The 22,082-nt window shown below is 44.1% G+C and overlaps 1 protein-coding gene and 6 non-coding genes across 8 annotated transcripts; all 7 read right to left on the reverse strand.

The window, feature by feature from the left end:
- Positions 1 to 1,121: 1,121 nt before the first annotated feature.
- On the reverse strand, positions 1,122 to 2,840 carry LOC130379020 (serine-rich adhesin for platelets-like). 2 transcript variants are annotated; one of them, XM_056585598.1, is made up of 4 exons: positions 2,422 to 2,840; positions 2,250 to 2,312; positions 1,559 to 1,981; positions 1,122 to 1,400 (listed from the first exon to the last, which is right to left on the reverse strand). In XM_056585598.1, the coding sequence occupies exons 1-4, from the start codon at positions 2,828 to 2,830 to the stop codon at positions 1,186 to 1,188; spliced, it is 1,110 nt and encodes a 369-aa protein (XP_056441573.1). In that variant the 5' UTR covers positions 2,831 to 2,840; the 3' UTR covers positions 1,122 to 1,185. The 2 variants fall into 2 exon arrangements, with proteins under 2 accessions (XP_056441573.1, XP_056441574.1); XM_056585599.1 differs by having other exon boundaries at positions 2,250 to 2,840.
- Positions 2,841 to 9,364: 6,524 nt separating this feature from the next.
- Positions 9,365 to 9,529, reverse strand: LOC130379025 (U1 spliceosomal RNA). The gene has a single exon (XR_008895072.1). It is a non-coding gene; the product is annotated as a U1 spliceosomal RNA (small nuclear RNA).
- Positions 9,530 to 10,466: 937 nt separating this feature from the next.
- LOC130379022 (U2 spliceosomal RNA) lies at positions 10,467 to 10,657 on the reverse strand. The gene has a single exon (XR_008895069.1). It is a non-coding gene; the product is annotated as a U2 spliceosomal RNA (small nuclear RNA).
- Positions 10,658 to 14,533: 3,876 nt separating this feature from the next.
- LOC130379026 (U1 spliceosomal RNA) lies at positions 14,534 to 14,698 on the reverse strand. Its single transcript, XR_008895073.1, has one exon. It is a non-coding gene; the product is annotated as a U1 spliceosomal RNA (small nuclear RNA).
- Positions 14,699 to 15,635: 937 nt separating this feature from the next.
- Positions 15,636 to 15,826, reverse strand: LOC130379023 (U2 spliceosomal RNA). Its single transcript, XR_008895070.1, has one exon. It is a non-coding gene; the product is annotated as a U2 spliceosomal RNA (small nuclear RNA).
- Positions 15,827 to 19,704: 3,878 nt separating this feature from the next.
- Positions 19,705 to 19,869, reverse strand: LOC130379021 (U1 spliceosomal RNA). Its single transcript, XR_008895068.1, has one exon. It is a non-coding gene; the product is annotated as a U1 spliceosomal RNA (small nuclear RNA).
- Positions 19,870 to 20,806: 937 nt separating this feature from the next.
- LOC130379024 (U2 spliceosomal RNA) lies at positions 20,807 to 20,997 on the reverse strand. The gene has a single exon (XR_008895071.1). It is a non-coding gene; the product is annotated as a U2 spliceosomal RNA (small nuclear RNA).
- Positions 20,998 to 22,082: the final 1,085 nt, after the last annotated feature.

Below are 22,082 nucleotides of genomic sequence, written 5' to 3' on the forward strand. Positions count from 1 at the left end.
TATTGTATATAATTTAATATTGTGTTGTGTTTCTTTCTGTAAGCTACTGGACAATCAATTTCCTTGAGGGAGTCATCCCAAAAGGATCAATAAAGCCTAATCTAATCTAATCTAATCTAATAAAGTAGTATATAAACGACTCACTTCAACTAACTGACTAAAATGGGTAATATAACCTGCTAATTTACTATGAGGTACAACCTATTATTAAAAATGTTTATTACAGGTTTTCCTTTTTTCAGATGCAATAAAATCCCTTTAAATCAATAAAACCCCTTTTTGTTGCTATATCTTTGGTCAAATGATGCGGGCTAATGTATCTTCAGGGCTTTGAAAGGGATAATGTTCACTGCACATTACTCCTTCCAGAATTGTCTTGTAAATGTCTTTGTACCGGTCAATCCAGAGGTCCAGAGCTGCTCCTCCTCAGAGTCTGTCTCTTCAGGTGAGCAGACTCTCACCTGGCCGGGCTTCTCTCTCCTCATGAAGGCTGGAGCCACAAAGGACAGACCTGACACACACACACACACACACACACACACACACACACACACACACACACACACACACACACACACACACACACACACACACACACACACACACACGCATTTATAGACTATATCAGGAGAAAAATTTGACAAATTGGGACATGCCTTTCCCAAGGTCCAAGAGACCTGGGAATCAGAATATTTCCATTCCTTGATTCTAGGAATGCAACCATCTGTTCAGATTTAGGCTAGGGCTATATTTTTGTTCAGCCCATAGCAACCAGCCCATACACACACAAACTCTATTTTCAGGTTTATGTGACTTATAAGGCCCATAGCAACCAGCCCATACACACACACACTCTATTTTCAGGTTAATGTGAATTATAAAGACCCTAGAATACACAAAATAGGATCTGTATTTTAACTGGGGTCCGGTTATGTAGAAATGTCAAAACCCCAGACAACCCGGGTAACCTTCAACAGAAAGGACTATCCATGTTCACATAGCTCTTAAATATAATATGTTCTCAGTCTACTGTTTAAGTCGTATTATTGCTATTTGTGACAATATATAAAAATTCGTAGCAAATATTCACTAATAAAAAAAGGCGGAACACTTTTTGCATTTCTTACTTTTATTGAGTGCCAGCAAAAAAAATACAAGCAAAAAACAAGATCAATTGGAATGGATCTACCTAGTCATCTTCCTTTTTAATGCTACGTTTCTGTTGTGTACGTAGTACTTGATGGCAACCCAGTCTCGGTCTTTCAGAGCTACTGGCTCTGCCTGGAGGCAGGAGTCACAGTCCTTTTTGCCAGGTATTCTGCAGCTTGTAATGAAGTTAAGCAAATGCCGCTCAACAGCCTTCACTTCCTCACCTGTCCACTTGCTTCTCACCTTCACAGCTTTCATAAATGGAAACAAAATACAACTGATTAACAATGGAACAATGGCTCTGCAACAAATGGGGGATATGATACAAAGGATTCTAGTTAGTAGTTATATGATATATGTTATCAATACATTTTTCTAATAAAGTAATGAATACAAAATGCTGACTAACCTTGCTTTCTTTTGGAGCCCTTTGAAGAAGCTTGGAATGTGACTATTTTGTGACTCATGTTTACGTCATCCAAGGTGGTTGATTCAGGAGTGCCCTCCATGTTGTCCAGGGTGGTTGATTCAGGAGTGCCCTCCATGTTGTCCAGGCTGGTTGACTCGGAAGTGCCCTCAATATTGTCCAGGGTGGTTGACTCGGAAGTGCCCTCCATGTTGTCCAGGGTGGTTGACTCGGAAGTGCCCTCCATGTTGTCCAGGCTGGTTGACTCGGAAGTGCCCTCCATGTTGTCCAGGCTGGTTGACTCGGAAGTGCCCTCCATGTTGTGCAGGCTGGTTGACTCGGAAGTGCCCTCAATGTTGTCCAGGCTGGTTGACTCAGGAGTGTGCCTCAGAAGTGTCTGGTCCCTAGCAGTCTCAGTTATTGAGCCTTTGCAAAGTAATAATGATTGTGATGTTATTCTATGAGCTTTCTGACAATACGTTGGTTTGCTTGCATTATTCACTGTAAACAACCTCAGTGTCAGGCAATATGCAATTCTACATTATATATTCATTTAGATTTCAGATGTAAACATAAGCTGAATGCAAATTCATGAATGTAGAATTACTTGAGGATCATTTCGATAATCCCCCAGAAATGTTAATTTATGTGACATAACTTAAAGATATTACCGCATATATACAAGTCAGGATACCTTTGCATTGATGTAGGTCAGCAATGTTTTCTTCGCTGGAATCATCACTCATTTCTACTTCATCTGGTTGGGTAAAAAAACGTTCAGGCAAATCATTTAAATTAAGGACTAAGAACACTTATAATAGTTATATTTGAAGTGGTTAAAAACTATATTTCAAATAAAATGTTACCTTCAGGATTGACCTCAATGTCATCCAGCCCTTTCCCCTGCAGGTAAGGCAGTCTTCCTTTTTCGAGTGATATCAGGAGTTTGCTGACTTTTGCGAGCTGAAGGGTACTCTCTGGAAGCCGATAGAATTCTCTATGGACACGGATTTCGTGTCCTAGAAAGGTGGCAAGTTGATCCATTTCATTTTCTTTCAGATTTAGTAGTGTGGACAAAGTGGCCACTTGTTTCCGCAATCTTGTTGAGGTGAGTGCCTCTGGGTTCTTTGCACCACATTGCTTTGCATACTTACGAAAGCAGTCAGAGCCTCTGTAATGGGAAAGGACACCTGGCCGTGCAAACATGTACACATTTTCTTTGTGGACTTGACACTCTTTCCTGCTTTTCATTAGGAGGTCCATAGCAGCGATCATGTCGGGGGTTAGAAGCACTGGAAACTTTCTTGACCTTTTACCACGAATCTCAACTCTCTCAAAGTGCTCTGCAAGCTTCCTCTCGAAGTCGGTAAGGCCCCTCACAATGTCTGGATTCAGCTCTGTACGATCCCTGGATGTGAAAGTCTGAAGCTCCATTTTTTAAACTTCACCTTCCCGCCTTCTGTTAAATAGTACTACCTGCGTCAAAGTCACTTTAGCAAGATTTCCAAAGCTTTTGCTGTTGGGTTCTTCCTCAAGGTCCTTCATGCGCTTAACACGCTCAGCAGCAAGAAACTTGTGCAGCACCGACACATCCTCTGTAAAGGGTAAAACCTGTGGTTTATTCCATTTGGCTTGTTGAAGTGTTCCCAATGCGGCAGCAGAAATGGACTCTGTCCAGTTTTTCTGATGTAGAGTGGCAAATTGCTTTGCAGACTCCGCAACGGCAGGGCGATTTGCAATGATGGCATTGCATTGCACAATGCCTGCAACTTTGGCTAAACTGTGTCCCAATTTCAAAGCCAATGATGGGATTTTATACGAGTTGCTTTCGACATCATAACCAGCAACAGATCTAACTGCCTGTATCACATGCGGAAAGTTACAGGGCATAACAAGGTCTTCGGTGCTCTTCAAAGGTGTTATAGCTCTTGCCGTTATCAATAGTCTTGCCATCTCTCTCATTTTTTGGCGTATGTAGTCATTCCTTCTTTCATACGGTTTCCTGGAATTGAACAGTGACTCGCCGATACAAAGGATTACAGTTTCACTCCTTACAACCGAAGAAACGTCATCCTGGTTCATTTCACAAGCAATCTTCCAAACAGTTTCCTTAACTGAGTCAGGTCTTGGTAAGTGCATTTGAATCCTTTTTCGGCCAACTTGAGGCTCTTCCTCAACAGACTTTTTCGGGCAGTTTCTCACATGTCTCCATAAAGAGTTTCTTGCATACAGCCCTTCGCAAAATTTGCAGTGACGGAAGTCATCAGATTGTTTTGCAGTACTGGGTCTTCTACAAGCAACCATCTCTCCAGTGCCACAGCTTGCCACTTCAGCATTATGGTCAAAGTTTCCTCGCTTCTTAATAGAGCGTAACAGCTCGCTTCTTTTGCGGGATCTTTTATCAAAACTGAAAGCCATTGCAACATCAGGCTCTTCACTGTGGACGGATTCAAGATGTCTTGCCAATTTAGAAATGCCCTTTTTACAATAAAGACAAAATTGCTTCTTGTTGTACTTGCTTCCTTTTGCTTTTATTGGCAATGGTGAGACATTTACGGAGCTTTTCTGCTGTGATGTGTTCTTTAATGAATTGGCACTGCAGCTTATCACTGAGGCACAATGATTGCTGCTCATCTTTGAATAACTTGATGTTCTAGGTACCTCTGAACTGGTGGCACCATCCCCCTTCATGGTTTTGAGTTCTTGACTAGCAGTACTTATAATTGAAGCATCCGAGGAATTGCCACATGAGGCTGGAACATAGTCAGCATCATCATAGTCCGTAGCATCCGAAGATTCCTCAAATAAGTCAGTGGAGGTCTGAAGGAAAATGGAGAAAAAAAGCTACTAATTCTGTCAATAACTTACGCATGCATTAATAGCTAGGGTATCATACTCCCTATAGTACCATCACAATGTGCATAACATCTACAAACTCACCGAATGATTAATTCTGGTGACCTGAATCAAAGATCTCTTGGCTATCTCTTTTTGAGCCTCCTGGTAACGATCTTCACAACGACCATGATGGCGCTTCAGATTTTTCAGACGGCAGCTTTTTCTAAGCTTTACAAATCAAAATGAAAATACTAGTCTACAATGTTTCCTCACATCATAATTACCCCAAGGGGTGAAAATATGAACTATTTGAACTTATGACCAGAATGCAGCGTTCTTACCTGCTCTGCAGTAGGACACTGGTGGAAGGGGACAGTTCCAGAGGACTTGCTTGCCTTGAATGAAATGATGAAAAATAAATATTATTTTGTATAAACACAGGACTGAAACGTGGAATTAGGATATATTATACTGTGCTGCATTGACTATGCATGTAGGGACCACAGTTGTAAGTAAAATAATTCAAACGTGGATCTGGGCAATTTATGTAAGGCTCTATAGAAATAGTTAGAACTAAAATATCTGCTACCCAACAATATGAGGACCTCGTAACACACACACACTCTACTCTTGTTGGGTCATACCATATTGGGACGTCATCTGAAACACATTTAAGCCTTGCACAGACAAAGTACAAAATGAGGACCTGACGACTGAACACATCTAGGGTCAAGGTTCCTGACATCGAGTTATCCTTTTGTTGTCAAAGAAAGCTGAAAAGCCCCAACACTAATGTAAATGGATCTACTGCCGTAGAAATTAAATCACGCAAATTGATAAGAAGTATGTTAAATGGGCAAAATCATTGCCAAAGGGGAAAAAAAAACATAGGATTCAGTGAGAATAAAGATTCATTTTATGTTTTGAGGGGCGGTTAGTTCTGTCAAATGGTAAGGCTAATTTTGTTAACGCTATGATATTGAACCAACTTATGGAAATGTTGATATTGTGAACATTTTGCACAAAAAGGTTGGTTGTGATAGTCACAAGCCATTTCATATATATATTGGAATGAACTGAGACATCAATTTAAATAGAAACGATCTACAATAAGTGTGTAATAACCTGTTGGATGGATGAAGTGGATCTCTGGCTCACTTCTGGGTCCACTGAAGTATGAGCTGGGATCATGCCACTTGGTGTCTGAAACGAAATACAACAATAACCTGTCAGAAATATTCTGGATTACAATATAGATCAAATCTAGTTAGTAAACTAATGATCATACTCATTTAATTTACAATATATTCCTACCACCTGTCTATCATAATCGCCTTTGGAATGAGACTCATTGCTGAGGTCAAGGGCTGCATTGACTTTGCATGTAGGGACCACAGATGTTAGTTAAAATAATTCCCACGTGGATCTGGGCTTTTTATGTAACTCTATAGAAATGGTTCAAACTAAAATAACTGCTACCCAACAATATGAGGACCGTGTAACACACACACACTCTACTCTTGTTGGGTCATACCATATTGGGACGTCATCTGAAACACATTTAAGCCTTGCACAGACTCAGAGCCGGATTAACCCAAAGGCAAACTAGGCACGTGCCTAGGGCCTGATTGGCGGGGGGGGGGGGGGCCCAGACAGAAGTAAAAAAAAAAAAAAATATATATATATATATATATATATATATATATATATATATATATATATATATATATATTAAATAGCCAATACAAATGTCCTACCTACTATTTATTTCAGTGATAATATATCAATATATATTAATTAACTAAAAATAGTGACGTTGTTTATCTTAACGTTACGTCACATTAACGCCAATCAGTTAAGTCCGAGGGGAGGTCAGCGGGTCAAGACTAAGCGGAATAATAAAGCTAGCAGGCAGGTCGTTTCTTGAGTAGGCTAACATTCAAGATGCGAAAATAGATAGTGCTTGCTGAAGCACTTTAAAAAACACACACAAAGACAAAGACAAACACACACAAACAAGCCACTTTCTCTCTCTTACAGATGGCACAGGAACAGTGGCATCACAGAGGTAAGTTATTCACACACACACACACACACACACATACACACACGCATTTCCAGGTATTTACACAGTCCTCCTGTCCAACTCTGCATCCACGACACTCTTAAAGTGTTCAAAGTTGTCATACACCACATTGTCGAAGCCAGGGGTAGTGGACATCCTAGTGGATGGACAGTAGGAAAACATTTTCTGCATGCTTCCAGCCACTTTGTCCTTGGAAGGGGTGTACCTCTTCCACTGTCCACCACAGTTTGGCATGTGGCAAGCCCCACATGGCCTTGAGGACTTGTTAGGCATGAATGCCTTCACTGTTGGTGCAGGAGGGACAAAGCTCTGGCTGCAGGATGTCCCACGAAACAGGAAGGAGGGGGCCTGTGGCTGTGCGGGGAGGACCAGCAGTATGGGTGCTGCCGACACAGGGGGTGGGCCGTAGGTCAACGCAGCAGGTGGCCTCGGCTGGAGGTGGGTGGGCGCAGGAGGCCTCGGCAGAATGGGGGTGAGCGCCGCAGGCTTCAGCCGGGTGGAGGACGACAAACCCAGTGGGCTGAACGGGCCGGTTCGCTGGAGTCACAGGCTCATCAACAAATAATCTGGAAATATAAAATACACATGTGATCAGTATTGATATGACGTGTGTGCTATTTGCTTTCCACAGCCAACAGGTGAAACAAAGTGCTTATGACAACTTAGCTCCGCTTCTCACCACGTCTCTTTCCAGCCTGGTGATGGATGTGCCGGTACTGGACCTGAGGCCGGTCTGGCGGAGCAGTCGCTCCTTCTGCCACTTCAGCAGCTCGTTCTGCTCTCCCTGCTGGCAGTACTGGAACAGCAGCCACACCAGCCAGCCGACATCATTCTCCACAAGCCACCTGAAGGTCTGACCGGCGTGCTTCCCGAACGTGATGACCAGCTGACCTTTCCAAAGGTCTCTGCTGTCTTGAGATCCAGCCATTTAGGGTCAACAACAGTGCTGCTGCGGGCCTCTGCCACAGACCTTGCTGCCTCTGTACAGTACAGCCTGGCCTCTCCTAGCCGGTACAAAATGATGTTGGGGTACTGGTGTAGCTGTTGATGGCTGACCAGCGATGGTTTAGTGGCCAAGCTCTTCCCGCAGACGTCACAGATAAAGGTCTCCCTGGCGATGGCATGGATCTTCAGATGCCTCGCCAGGTTGGACTTTTCACCGAATGTCTTGTCGCACACGGTGCACTGATGTGTAGGCATGTTCCATCTGGTACTGTAAAACATGAATAAATGAGTAAAACTAAACTGTATTAGCCTAGGACAACAAGCTCGCCAGATTGATCTAAAAAAGTCGATGAAGCTGTTACATTTGTCTTCTGTAGCTTCAGTTGAGGAGGATGGTTGTGGTTTCAGGAGATGCTTTATGGTGGAAAAAAGCTGTTTAGAGTTTCCAGGGTTTTCATTTATTAGGCTGGAGTAGAACTGTGAGCGAGCATCTTTAAGGGAATTTGAGTATGCCTTTTGATGCTCACGGAAGGCCAGCTTATGGACTGTGAGCCCCAGAGTGCCTGCATCGCCGTTCCAAGACACGCCCAGCTGTTTTCATTTTCCTCAGTTCATGAGTGAACCATGGAGCAGACCGTGAGAAATTAACAATACGTGATTTGACCGGGGCATGGAGATCAAAAACACTGCTCAGTGAGGTATTATAGATCTCCACTAATTCATCCGCTGAGGCAGATGCTGGGCAGGTGATGAGCTGGAGATCCATGCTCATAGTGGCTGCGTACATTTTTTTCCAGTTGCGAAAAGACATTTGACGCCTAAGTGTAGTGGTTGGCAGCATAAAAGTAAAGGCCATTGAGACCACCTTGTGGTCGGATACACCATGATCGTAGACCTGTATGTTATTTATTAGGGCAGTGTCAGTAATGACCAGATCCAGAGTGTGCCCCTTGGTGTGAGTAGGGACCTCAACATGCTGCTGCAGGCCAAGACACTCAAGCACATTCAGGAAATCTGCTGCAAACAGACAGGAGGGGTTGTCGACATGGATATTAAGATCACCAACAATGACAATGTTTGTTGAGATACTGCAGAGTGAGGTCAGCAGATCACTTATCTCTGGTATAAAAGATGAGTTTGGCTTTGGAGGACGGTAAATGAGAAGCACTGTCATGGGGTATGGATGTTTGCATTTGAAGGCCAGACATTCCATAGCGGAAAGGTCAGGCATTTGCAGAGGAGATAGTTTTAGTTCCGCCCGGTGTATGATGGCCAGTCCACCACCACGACCAGAGCTGCGGGCTTTCTCCATGTAGTTGTATCCAGGTGGGCATGCTTCATTGAGCACGTAGTAGTCCGCTGGTTTATGCCAGGTTTCAGTTAGGCACATGAAGTCAAGCCTTTTCTCTATAATATGGTCATTTATGAGGAGAGATTTATTTGTGAGGGATTGTGCATTAAACAGCTCCATGGTGATAGGAGACAGAGCTGAGGGTGGAAGTCTCTGCAAGCTCCTTAATACGCGGCGATGCACTCCATATTTTCCACTTTGCCTAGTCTTGGGTATTTTTCTATTTGTTGTCAATGCCGGAATGGGGCGCTAGATGCTGTAAGCTGCAGGGGGATCGCAGTTTCCACAGGAGAGGAGCGGAAGTCAGAGGCAGGAAGTCATTTCTGTGCATGGCGACTGCATCTGCATGTGTCTATGCATGTCACGGTATAGTGGATATTTGCAGCCAGTAGGCGTGAGCCTTTCGATCCTTTTGGATCGATCCCAGTGTTGAGGGATAGGGACTTTGGGGGGTCATGAGCCATTCCCAGGCGGTCACCCATCCAAGTACTAACCAGGCCGGACCCTGCTTAGCCTCCGAGATCAGACGAGATCGGGCGTGCTCAGGGTGGTATCATTCATAGCTATTATTTCTTTAGAACAACATGATCAGGGGAGAGCGCGAACGCAGTCCCCCACTACCAGAAATTATGCAATCGAGATTCCCACATTTGGGGAATTCGCACGGGTCAGCAACAGCCTCAGTGCAATGGCTGAGCCTCGCTATGGGTGAACCACCTTCTTGATCATGGTATCTCCCTTGCCAGGTAAGTATGAGTTGTACACGTTCAGGTGGGCTGAACGATGCCCACGCGTGTTCCCCAGGAGAACGGTTGCAAAGCATTCGGAGATGTCTAGACTTTAATAAACACTGTAGACCACCGGTCACACGATGACAGGCGAATCTGAAATCAGCGTGATGGAAGCATAACGAAAGGAAACCTGGAGGTCCGAGTTATCGACACGCCACAGAAAGAATCCTTTTTTCTTTCTTAAACAACAGAATAGTGGTGGCGAGATGATGCCTCATGAAACGTCAAAGCCTCGCAGCCAGGTGAACCATCAAAGTGGTTCGACCTCGAAGCTTCAAATGAGTACGCTAGGGACAAGGAATGAAATTATGATGAAAGAAAGAGTTTCCTGTGATGATGTGATGTTTGCTTCGTACAACATCAAAACGTTTAAGAATTAAAGTCATTTCAGTGATACGTGTGAGTGTGCCGTTCATAAATATCTCCCGAGCTCATGGTAGAGAACAAATCATTTGACAAAGGTTTTAAGTCATCCCGGGCAAAATAGATTGTCTTATAACTACAGTAGCCTACTAATAATTGTAATAATAGAACTGCATGATGTCTGAGAACGAGTGTGATTAATTACATAGCCATAAAAGTGATCTTGGAACTGGGTAGGGTCTTCTTTTTGTAGAAATGTGCCAATTGTGAACCCATATCGCGGAACAGGCCGAGATGAAGCCTCGAACGTCACGCGCCACGTCATTTCGCCTATGTGATACGGAGCTTCGCTGGGGGAGGAGCCGAGGTACTCGACACACGCCCCGATGCCTCGACGCAAACCATAACATCACTACAACAGAATATCGTTGGAGTAATTGTAAACAGTGCGTTTGTGAATTGTAAATGACACTTTATTGTCTACAGGCGGACGGGTGTACTCTCAGGAGGAGTTTAGTTTTGTTTTTCACAGTGAGAGAGTGGTGCACCGGTCCTGGAGTTACTGCAATACCAGGTCGATGCGTGGAGTGGACGGAGCAAGCCCCTTTTCCATCTCCCAGTTCGAAAAATCAATTTAATATATGGTCCCCGGGTAGGGGACGTATCAGATATTAAACTGATAAGAACAGATACTACACTTGATCTTAGCCAAAAGGCCGAGAAGCGATGCACACACATGCTCAGACCAAGAGGCTAGCTTCCCAGACACGTCGCTCCACTTGGCGGTTTAACAGACAACGACGAAACAAAAAAAAGACCAAGCAATCTGTGTGCGTGTTTGTGTGTCTGTGAAAGCTGGAGAAATAAACCGAGGTCGCTACATCTCTTTGCTGCTGCCTGCTGGCAGTCTCACTATTCCGTCTGCATGTTTCACAAATAGAGTTTGGAGCAGTGGAGGCTTATATGAGACTACAGGTGAAGCAGTGAGTGAACGAAATGTTGAATGTATTTTCTTTCTTTATTTATTATTTATTATGTTACCTTTTTAAATTAGACCAGTATGTGAGTGCACTGAATTTCGTTGTACTTCTGTCCAATGACAAATAAATATATATCTATAACACCCGGAACTCTATTGCAGCCAATGAGCTCGAGTTGAAAAAGAAAATAGCTTACAGCACGTGGTATTCCCCGGTGAAGCAGTCAACGGAGGATTCACTCAGGTAAATTTTATCCCCTGCATCGTTTGCTAGTTAATAATTAGACTTTTTTTTTTACGGTTTGTATTAAGCTGTTTCGATTTTGTAGAAAGAGAAAAGATTTCGACCGTGTCATAACGTGGTCGTTGTGTATAAAGGGAAGACGTAGAGGTTACGTTTTTAGCTGCTGGGTAGACTTTAGTCAACCTATCGCCGTTTTGTCGGTGAGCAACCATATTACCCGTGGGAAGTCTCGTTTTAATCGTGGCAATCTAAGCTTTCCAACGGTGTATGGCATTACTATATTCACCCAAGGGTTGTTGAAATAATAAGCTGATTAATGTGTGTTTTGTGACGATAGCTAGGCGCGGCTAACGACACTGTTTACAATAGTAAGGGCTACGTCGCATACCTGCAAACTTGTTGCTTTTCGGCGACAATCAACGTTTTCTTGGTCAATTTGATGTGGATATGTGTTAATATGGGTAAATGTGACTGTTGAGACAACAGCTGATGCGAGAGTAATTGTAACATGAAGCAATTTGGCGACCGTGTTAATCTCTTGACAATCTGGCGAGCTTGTTGTCCTAGGCTAATACACCAACAGCAGATTTCTGTATAATAAAGGGCTACATATTGTCAATCTAAATGATCTGCTTTTAGTTTTACTCATTTATTCATGTTTTACAGTACCAGATGGAACATGCCTACACATCAGTGCACCGTGTGCGACAAGACATTCGGTGAAAAGTCCAACCTGGCGAGTCATCTGAAGATCCATGCAGACGCCAGGGAGACCTTTACCTGTGATGTCTGCGGGAAGAGCTTGGCCACTAAACCATCGCTGGTCAGCCATCAACAGCTACACCAGTACCCCAACATCATTTTGTACCGGCTAGGAGAGGCCAGGCTGTACTGTACAGAGGCAGCAAGGTCTGTGGCAGAGGCCCGCAGCAGCACTGTTGTTGACCCTAAATGGCTGGATCTCAAGACAGCAGAGACCTTTGGAAAGGTCAGCTGGTCATCACGTTCGGGAAGCACGCCGGTCAGACCTTCAGGTGGCTTGTGGAGAATGATGTCGGCTGGCTGGTGTGGCTGCTGTTCCAGTACTGCCAGCAGGGAGAGCAGAACGAGCTGCTGAAGTGGCAGAAGGAGCGACTGCTCCGCCAGACCGGCCTCAGGTCCAGTACCGGCACATCCATCACCAGGCTGGAAAGAGACGTGGTGAGAAGCGGAGCTAAGTTGTCATAAGCACTTTGTTTCACCTGTTGGCTGTGGAAAGCAAATAGCACACACGTCATATCAATACTGATCACATGTGTATTTTATATTTCCAGATTATTTGTTGATGAGCCTGTGACTCCAGCGAACCGGCCCGTTCAGCCCACTGGGTTTGTCGTCCTCCACCCGGCTGAAGCCTGCTGCGCTCACCCCCATTCTGCCGAGGCCTCCTGCGCCCACCCACCTCCAGCCGAGGCCACCTGCTGCGTTGACCTACGGCCCACCCCCTGTGTCGGCAGCACCCATACTGCTGGTCCTCGCCGCACAGCCACAGGCCCCCTCCGTCCTGTTTCGTGGGCCATCCTGCAGCCAGAGCCTTGTCCCTCCTGCACCAACAGTGAAGACATTCATGCCTAACAAGTCCTCAAGGCCATGTGGGGCTTGCCACATGCCAAACTGTGGTGGACAGTGGAAGAGGTACAACCCTTTCAAGGACAAAGTGGCTGGAAGCATGCAGAAAATGTTTTCCTACTGTCCATCCACTAGGAAGTCCACTACCCCTGGCTTTTACAATGTGGTGTATGACAACTTTGAACACTTTAAGAGTGTCGTGGATGCAGAGTTGGACAGGAGGACTGTGTAAATACCTGGAAATGCGTGTGTGTGTGTGTGTGTGTGTGTGTGTGTGAATAACTTACCTCTGTGATGCCACTGTTCCTGTGCCATCTGTAAGAGAGAGAAAGAGGCTTGTTTGTGTGTGTTTGTCTTTGTGTGTGTTTTTTAAAGTGCTTCATTAAGCACTATCTATTTATTTATATCGTTAAAAAAAAAGGCACTTTGCAGATTTACTTGAAGTTCTTTTGTTCGCTTTTTATTTATTATTATTTATATTGCTGTTAAAATTAACTTTGTAGTATCCATTCTGCTCTATGTTCAATATCGAGGCCAATCTTTTAAACCATAATCAGTTCCAATCTAACACAATCAGTTTACATACCCTTTAGTGGTTGTTCATGTTCAGATAATCTGTGTTTTTGTCATGCATGTTGTTTGTCTTTGTCAGCTTCATGTCTTTGTGATGTTTGTATGTATTTGTCTGCTTCAGTTTTAACAAAAGTTTGCTCAAGAAAACACAAAAGGGAGGAACAGCTTGAGCCTTTATTTGTTGATTGGTCACCCGAGTCTATGGATAATCATGTTCATTATTGCACTTTAGCCTGTACAAGCCAATTGTTGATTTGTATCTTAAGTACAAGTGTGTGTGTGTGTGTGTGTGTGTGTGTGTGTGTGTGTGTGTGTGTGTGTGTGTGTGTGTGTGTGTGTGTGTTCTTTAATTGTTGAGTGTTTTTTATTATTATTAATGTTATTTATATGTGCCTGTCCTTGTGATGTGTGTATGTCTGTCAGCTCCATGTTTAACTAAATGTTTGCAAATGGTAGTACATGTTTGTCTCTCGTCTCATGCTCTCGTGTTCTCGCCTGTAGATCTGTACCTAGTCGTGGTGGGCGAGCTTTTAACTAAAATGATCTTGTTTATTTGTGTTTATATGGATTGCCTTTTCAATGAAACACATTCTGGTTGAAAAATAAAAGTTGTAAAAGTATTTTGGAGTCTCAGTGTGCTTGGGTTTCAGAAGGGGTGGGGTATTGGAAAGAAAAAACACACCAAAGAAATTAGAAGTCCTTGTGTCTTCACTCCCGCAACCAGAGGTGTGAATACACCCCCACTGTGATGGCTGCACTCCCTGTGTGGTCAAAACAATGAGTTCTGTGAATGGCTCTTATTATTTTTCTTAATTCAGCCCAAAAATGTAACAATTTAACACTTTTCCACTTGATTGTATGACTCTCATCAGCTACATCCACTCAAAGTATGAAAATAATAAACAAAACATCCAGCAGACTAGTGGATTTTGATAATCTAGGCCTTGCACATGACATTTCTGAAAATAAAACCACCCACCATTGGCCACCAGATGGAGCCGTCCGTTTTGATCCTCGATCCTTTTGGATCGATCCCAGTGTTGAGGGATAGGGACTTTGGGGGGTCATGAGCCATTCCCAGGCGGTCACCCATCCAAGTACTAACCAGGCCGGACCCTGCTTAGCCTCCGAGATCAGACGAGATCGGGCGTGCTCAGGGTGGTATCATTCATAGCTATTATTTCTTTAGAACAACATGATCAGGGGAGAGCGCGAACGCAGTCCCCCACTACCAGAAATTATGCAATCGAGATTCCCACATTTGGGGAATTCGCACGGGTCAGCAACAGCCTCAGTGCAATGGCTGAGCCTCGCTATGGGTGAACCACCTTCTTGATCATGGTATCTCCCTTGCCAGGTAAGTATGAGTTGTACACGTTCAGGTGGGCTGAACGATGCCCACGCGTGTTCCCCAGGAGAACGGTTGCAAAGCATTCGGAGATGTCTAGACTTTAATAAACACTGTAGACCACCGGTCACACGATGACAGGCGAATCTGAAATCAGCGTGATGGAAGCATAACGAAAGGAAACCTGGAGGTCCGAGTTATCGACACGCCACAGAAAGAATCCTTTTTTCTTTCTTAAACAACAGAATAGTGGTGGCGAGATGATGCCTCATGAAACGTCAAAGCCTCGCAGCCAGGTGAACCATCAAAGTGGTTCGACCTCGAAGCTTCAAATGAGTACGCTAGGGACAAGGAATGAAATTATGATGAAAGAAAGAGTTTCCTGTGATGATGTGATGTTTGCTTCGTACAACATCAAAACGTTTAAGAATTAAAGTCATTTCAGTGATACGTGTGAGTGTGCCGTTCATAAATATCTCCCGAGCTCATGGTAGAGAACAAATCATTTGACAAAGGTTTTAAGTCATCCCGGGCAAAATAGATTGTCTTATAACTACAGTAGCCTACTAATAATTGTAATAATAGAACTGCATGATGTCTGAGAACGAGTGTGATTAATTACATAGCCATAAAAGTGATCTTGGAACTGGGTAGGGTCTTCTTTTTGTAGAAATGTGCCAATTGTGAACCCATATCGCGGAACAGGCCGAGATGAAGCCTCGAACGTCACGCGCCACGTCATTTCGCCTATGTGATACGGAGCTTCGCTGGGGGAGGAGCCGAGGTACTCGACACACGCCCCGATGCCTCGACGCAAACCATAACATCACTACAACAGAATATCGTTGGAGTAATTGTAAACAGTGCGTTTGTGAATTGTAAATGACACTTTATTGTCTACAGGCGGACGGGTGTACTCTCAGGAGGAGTTTAGTTTTGTTTTTCACAGTGAGAGAGTGGTGCACCGGTCCTGGAGTTACTGCAATACCAGGTCGATGCGTGGAGTGGACGGAGCAAGCCCCTTTTCCATCTCCCAGTTCGAAAAATCAATTTAATATATGGTCCCCGGGTAGGGGACGTATCAGATATTAAACTGATAAGAACAGATACTACACTTGATCTTAGCCAAAAGGCCGAGAAGCGATGCACACACATGCTCAGACCAAGAGGCTAGCTTCCCAGACACGTCGCTCCACTTGGCGGTTTAACAGACAACGACGAAACAAAAAAAAGACCAAGCAATCTGTGTGCGTGTTTGTGTGTCTGTGAAAGCTGGAGAAATAAACCGAGGTCGCTACATCTCTTTGCTGCTGCCTGCTGGCAGTCTCACTATTCCGTCTGCATGTTTCACAAATAGAGTTTGGAGCAGTGGAGGCTTATATGAGACTACAGGTGAAGCAGTGAGTGAACGAAATGTTGAATGTATTTTCTTTCTTTATTTATTATTTATTATGTTACCTTTTTAAATTAGACCAGTATGTGAGTGCACTGAATTTCGTTGTACTTCTGTCCAATGACAAATAAATATATATCTATAACACCCGGAACTCTATTGCAGCCAATGAGCTCGAGTTGAAAAAGAAAATAGCTTACAGCACGTGGTATTCCCCGGTGAAGCAGTCAACGGAGGATTCACTCAGGTAAATTTTATCCCCTGCATCGTTTGCTAGTTAATAATTAGACATTTTTTTTTACGGTTTGTATTAAGCTGTTTCGATTTTGTAGAAAGAGAAAAGATTTCGACCGTGTCATAACGTGGTCGTTGTGTATAAAGGGAAGACGTAGAGGTTACGTTTTTAGCTGCTGGGTAGACTTTAGTCAACCTATCGCCGTTTTGTCGGTGAGCAACCATATTACCCGTGGGAAGTCTCGTTTTAATCGTGGCAATCTAAGCTTTCCAACGGTGTATGGCATTACTATATTCACCCAAGGGTTGTTGAAATAATAAGCTGATTAATGTGTGTTTTGTGACGATAGCTAGGCGCGGCTAACGACACTGTTTACAATAGTAAGGGCTACGTCGCATACCTGCAAACTTGTTGCTTTTCGGCGACAATCAACGTTTTCTTGGTCAATTTGATGTGGATATGTGTTAATATGGGTAAATGTGACTGTTGAGACAACAGCTGATGCGAGAGTAATTGTAACATGAAGCAATTTGGCGACCGTGTTAATCTCTTGACAATCTGGCGAGCTTGTTGTCCTAGGCTAATACACCAACAGCAGATTTCTGTATAATAAAGGGCTACATATTGTCAATCTAAATGATCTGCTTTTAGTTTTACTCATTTATTCATGTTTTACAGTACCAGATGGAACATGCCTACACATCAGTGCACCGTGTGCGACAAGACATTCGGTGAAAAGTCCAACCTGGCGAGTCATCTGAAGATCCATGCAGACGCCAGGGAGACCTTTACCTGTGATGTCTGCGGGAAGAGCTTGGCCACTAAACCATCGCTGGTCAGCCATCAACAGCTACACCAGTACCCCAACATCATTTTGTACCGGCTAGGAGAGGCCAGGCTGTACTGTACAGAGGCAGCAAGGTCTGTGGCAGAGGCCCGCAGCAGCACTGTTGTTGACCCTAAATGGCTGGATCTCAAGACAGCAGAGACCTTTGGAAAGGTCAGCTGGTCATCACGTTCGGGAAGCACGCCGGTCAGACCTTCAGGTGGCTTGTGGAGAATGATGTCGGCTGGCTGGTGTGGCTGCTGTTCCAGTACTGCCAGCAGGGAGAGCAGAACGAGCTGCTGAAGTGGCAGAAGGAGCGACTGCTCCGCCAGACCGGCCTCAGGTCCAGTACCGGCACATCCATCACCAGGCTGGAAAGAGACGTGGTGAGAAGCGGAGCTAAGTTGTCATAAGCACTTTGTTTCACCTGTTGGCTGTGGAAAGCAAATAGCACACACGTCATATCAATACTGATCACATTTTATATTTCCAGATTATTTGTTGATGAGCCTGTGACTCCAGCGAACCGGCCCGTTCAGCCCACTGGGTTTGTCGTCCTCCACCCGGCTGAAGCCTGCTGCGCTCACCCCCGTTCTGCCGAGGCCTCCTGCGCCCACCCACCTCCAGCCGAGGCCACCTGCTGCGTTGACCTACGGCCCACCCCCTGTGTCGGCAGCACCCATACTGCTGGTCCTCGCCGCACAGCCACAGGCCCCCTCCGTCCTGTTTCGTGGGCCATCCTGCAGCCAGAGCCTTGTCCCTCCTGCACCAACAGTGAAGACATTCATGCCTAACAAGTCCTCAAGGCCATGTGGGGCTTGCCACATGCCAAACTGTGGTGGACAGTGGAAGAGGTACAACCCTTTCAAGGACAAAGTGGCTGGAAGCATGCAGAAAATGTTTTCCTACTGTCCATCCACTAGGAAGTCCACTACCCCTGGCTTTTACAATGTGGTGTATGACAACTTTGAACACTTTAAGAGTGTCGTGGATGCAGAGTTGGACAGGAGGACTGTGTAAATACCTGGAAATGCGTGTGTGTGTGTGTGTGTGTGTGTGTGTGTGAATAACTTACCTCTGTGATGCCACTGTTCCTGTGCCATCTGTAAGAGAGAGAAAGAGGCTTGTTTGTGTGTGTTTGTCTTTGTGTGTGTTTTTTAAAGTGCTTCATTAAGCACTATCTATTTATTTATATCGTTAAAAAAAAAGGCACTTTGCAGATTTACTTGAAGTTCTTTTGTTCGCTTTTTATTTATTATTATTTATATTGCTGTTAAAATTAACTTTGTAGTATCCATTCTGCTCTATGTTCAATATCGAGGCCAATCTTTTAAACCATAATCAGTTCCAATCTAACACAATCAGTTTACATACCCTTTAGTGGTTGTTCATGTTCAGATAATCTGTGTTTTTGTCATGCATGTTGTTTGTCTTTGTCAGCTTCATGTCTTTGTGATGTTTGTATGTATTTGTCTGCTTCAGTTTTAACAAAAGTTTGCTCAAGAAAACACAAAAGGGAGGAACAGCTTGAGCCTTTATTTGTTGATTGGTCACCCGAGTCTATGGATAATCATGTTCATTATTGCACTTTAGCCTGTACAAGCCAATTGTTGATTTGTATCTTAAGTACAAGTGTGTGTGTGTGTGTGTGTGTGTGTGTGTGTGTGTGTGTGTGTGTGTGTGTGTGTGTGTGTGTGTGTGTGTGTGTGTGTTCTTTAATTGTTGAGTGTTTTTTATTATTATTAATGTTATTTATATGTGCCTGTCCTTGTGATGTGTGTATGTCTGTCAGCTCCATGTTTAACTAAATGTTTGCAAATGGTAGTACATGTTTGTCTCTCGTCTCATGCTCTCGTGTTCTCGCCTGTAGATCTGTACCTAGTCGTGGTGGGCGAGCTTTTAACTAAAATGATCTTGTTTATTTGTGTTTATATGGATTGCCTTTTCAATGAAACACATTCTGGTTGAAAAATAAAAGTTGTAAAAGTATTTTGGAGTCTCAGTGTGCTTGGGTTTCAGAAGGGGTGGGGTATTGGAAAGAAAAAACACACCAAAGAAATTAGAAGTCCTTGTGTCTTCACTCCCGCAACCAGAGGTGTGAATACACCCCCACTGTGATGGCTGCACTCCCTGTGTGGTCAAAACAATGAGTTCTGTGAATGGCTCTTATTATTTTTCTTAATTCAGCCCAAAAATGTAACAATTTAACACTTTTCCACTTGATTGTATGACTCTCATCAGCTACATCCACTCAAAGTATGAAAATAATAAACAAAACATCCAGCAGACTAGTGGATTTTGATAATCTAGGCCTTGCACATGACATTTCTGAAAATAAAACCACCCACCATTGGCCACCAGATGGAGCCGTCCGTTTTGATCCTCGATCCTTTTGGATCGATCCCAGTGTTGAGGGATAGGGACTTTGGGGGGTCATGAGCCATTCCCAGGCGGTCACCCATCCAAGTACTAACCAGGCCGGACCCTGCTTAGCCTCCGAGATCAGACGAGATCGGGCGTGCTCAGGGTGGTATCATTCATAGCTATTATTTCTTTAGAACAACATGATCAGGGGAGAGCGCGAACGCAGTCCCCCACTACCAGAAATTATGCAATCGAGATTCCCACATTTGGGGAATTCGCACGGGTCAGCAACAGCCTCAGTGCAATGGCTGAGCCTCGCTATGGGTGAACCACCTTCTTGATCATGGTATCTCCCTTGCCAGGTAAGTATGAGTTGTACACGTTCAGGTGGGCTGAACGATGCCCACGCGTGTTCCCCAGGAGAACGGTTGCAAAGCATTCGGAGATGTCTAGACTTTAATAAACACTGTAGACCACCGGTCACACGATGACAGGCGAATCTGAAATCAGCGTGATGGAAGCATAACGAAAGGAAACCTGGAGGTCCGAGTTATCGACACGCCACAGAAAGAATCCTTTTTTCTTTCTTAAACAACAGAATAGTGGTGGCGAGATGATGCCTCATGAAACGTCAAAGCCTCGCAGCCAGGTGAACCATCAAAGTGGTTCGACCTCGAAGCTTCAAATGAGTACGCTAGGGACAAGGAATGAAATTATGATGAAAGAAAGAGTTTCCTGTGATGATGTGATGTTTGCTTCGTACAACATCAAAACGTTTAAGAATTAAAGTCATTTCAGTGATACGTGTGAGTGTGCCGTTCATAAATATCTCCCGAGCTCATGGTAGAGAACAAATCATTTGACAAAGGTTTTAAGTCATCCCGGGCAAAATAGATTGTCTTATAACTACAGTAGCCTACTAATAATTGTAATAATAGAACTGCATGATGTCTGAGAACGAGTGTGATTAATTACATAGCCATAAAAGTGATCTTGGAACTGGGTAGGGTCTTCTTTTTGTAGAAATGTGCCAATTGTGAACCCATATCGCGGAACAGGCCGAGATGAAGCCTCGAACGTCACGCGCCACGTCATTTCGCCTATGTGATACGGAGCTTCGCTGGGGGAGGAGCCGAGGTACTCGACACACGCCCCGATGCCTCGACGCAAACCATAACATCACTACAACAGAATATCGTTGGAGTAATTGTAAACAGTGCGTTTGTGAATTGTAAATGACACTTTATTGTCTACAGGCGGACGGGTGTACTCTCAGGAGGAGTTTAGTTTTGTTTTTCACAGTGAGAGAGTGGTGCACCGGTCCTGGAGTTACTGCAATACCAGGTCGATGCGTGGAGTGGACGGAGCAAGCCCCTTTTCCATCTCCCAGTTCGAAAAATCAATTTAATATATGGTCCCCGGGTAGGGGACGTATCAGATATTAAACTGATAAGAACAGATACTACACTTGATCTTAGCCAAAAGGCCGAGAAGCGATGCACACACATGCTCAGACCAAGAGGCTAGCTTCCCAGACACGTCGCTCCACTTGGCGGTTTAACAGACAACGACGAAACAAAAAAAAGACCAAGCAATCTGTGTGCGTGTGTGTGTCTGTGAAAGCTGGAGAAATAAACCGAGGTCGCTACATCTCTTTGCTGCTGCCTGCTGGCAGTCTCACTATTCCGTCTGCATGTTTCACAAATAGAGTTTGGAGCAGTGGAGGCTTATATGAGACTACAGGTGAAGCAGTGAGTGAACGAAATGTTGAATGTATTTTCTTTCTTTATTTATTATTTATTATGTTACCTTTTTAAATTAGACCAGTATGTGAGTGCACTGAATTCGTTGTACTTCTGTCCAATGACAAATAAATATATATCTATAACACCCGGAACTCTATTGCAGCCAATGAGCTCGAGTTGAAAAAGAAAATAGCTTACAGCACGTGGTATTCCCCGGTGAAGCAGTCAACGGAGGATTCACTCAGGTAAATTTTATCCCCTGCATCGTTTGCTAGTTAATAATTAGACATTTTTTTTTTACGGTTTGTATTAAGCTGTTTCGATTTTGTAGAAAGAGAAAAGATTTCGACCGTGTCATAACGTGGTCGTTGTGTATAAAGGGAAGACGTAGAGGTTACGTTTTTAGCTGCTGGGTAGACTTTAGTCAACCTATCGCCGTTTTGTCGGTGAGCAACCATATTACCCGTGGGAAGTCTCGTTTTAATCGTGGCAATCTAAGCTTTCCAACGGTGTATGGCATTACTATATTCACCCAAGGGTTGTTGAAATAATAAGCTGATTAATGTGTGTTTTGTGACGATAGCTAGGCGCGGCTAACGACACTGTTTACAATAGTAAGGGCTACGTCGCATACCTGCAAACTTGTTGCTTTTCGGCGACAATCAACGTTTTCTTGGTCAATTTGATGTGGATATGTGTTAATATGGGTAAATGTGACTGTTGAGACAACAGCTGATGCGAGAGTAATTGTAACATGAAGCAATTTGGCGACCGTGTTAATCTCTTGACAATCTGGCGAGCTTGTTGTCCTAGGCTACAGTGGCGGCGCCAGAGATTT

The sequence above is a fragment of the Gadus chalcogrammus genome, unplaced genomic scaffold (genome assembly GCF_026213295.1).
Source record: "Gadus chalcogrammus isolate NIFS_2021 unplaced genomic scaffold, NIFS_Gcha_1.0 GACHA163, whole genome shotgun sequence".
Classification (NCBI taxonomy): Eukaryota; Metazoa; Chordata; class Actinopteri; order Gadiformes; family Gadidae; genus Gadus; species Gadus chalcogrammus.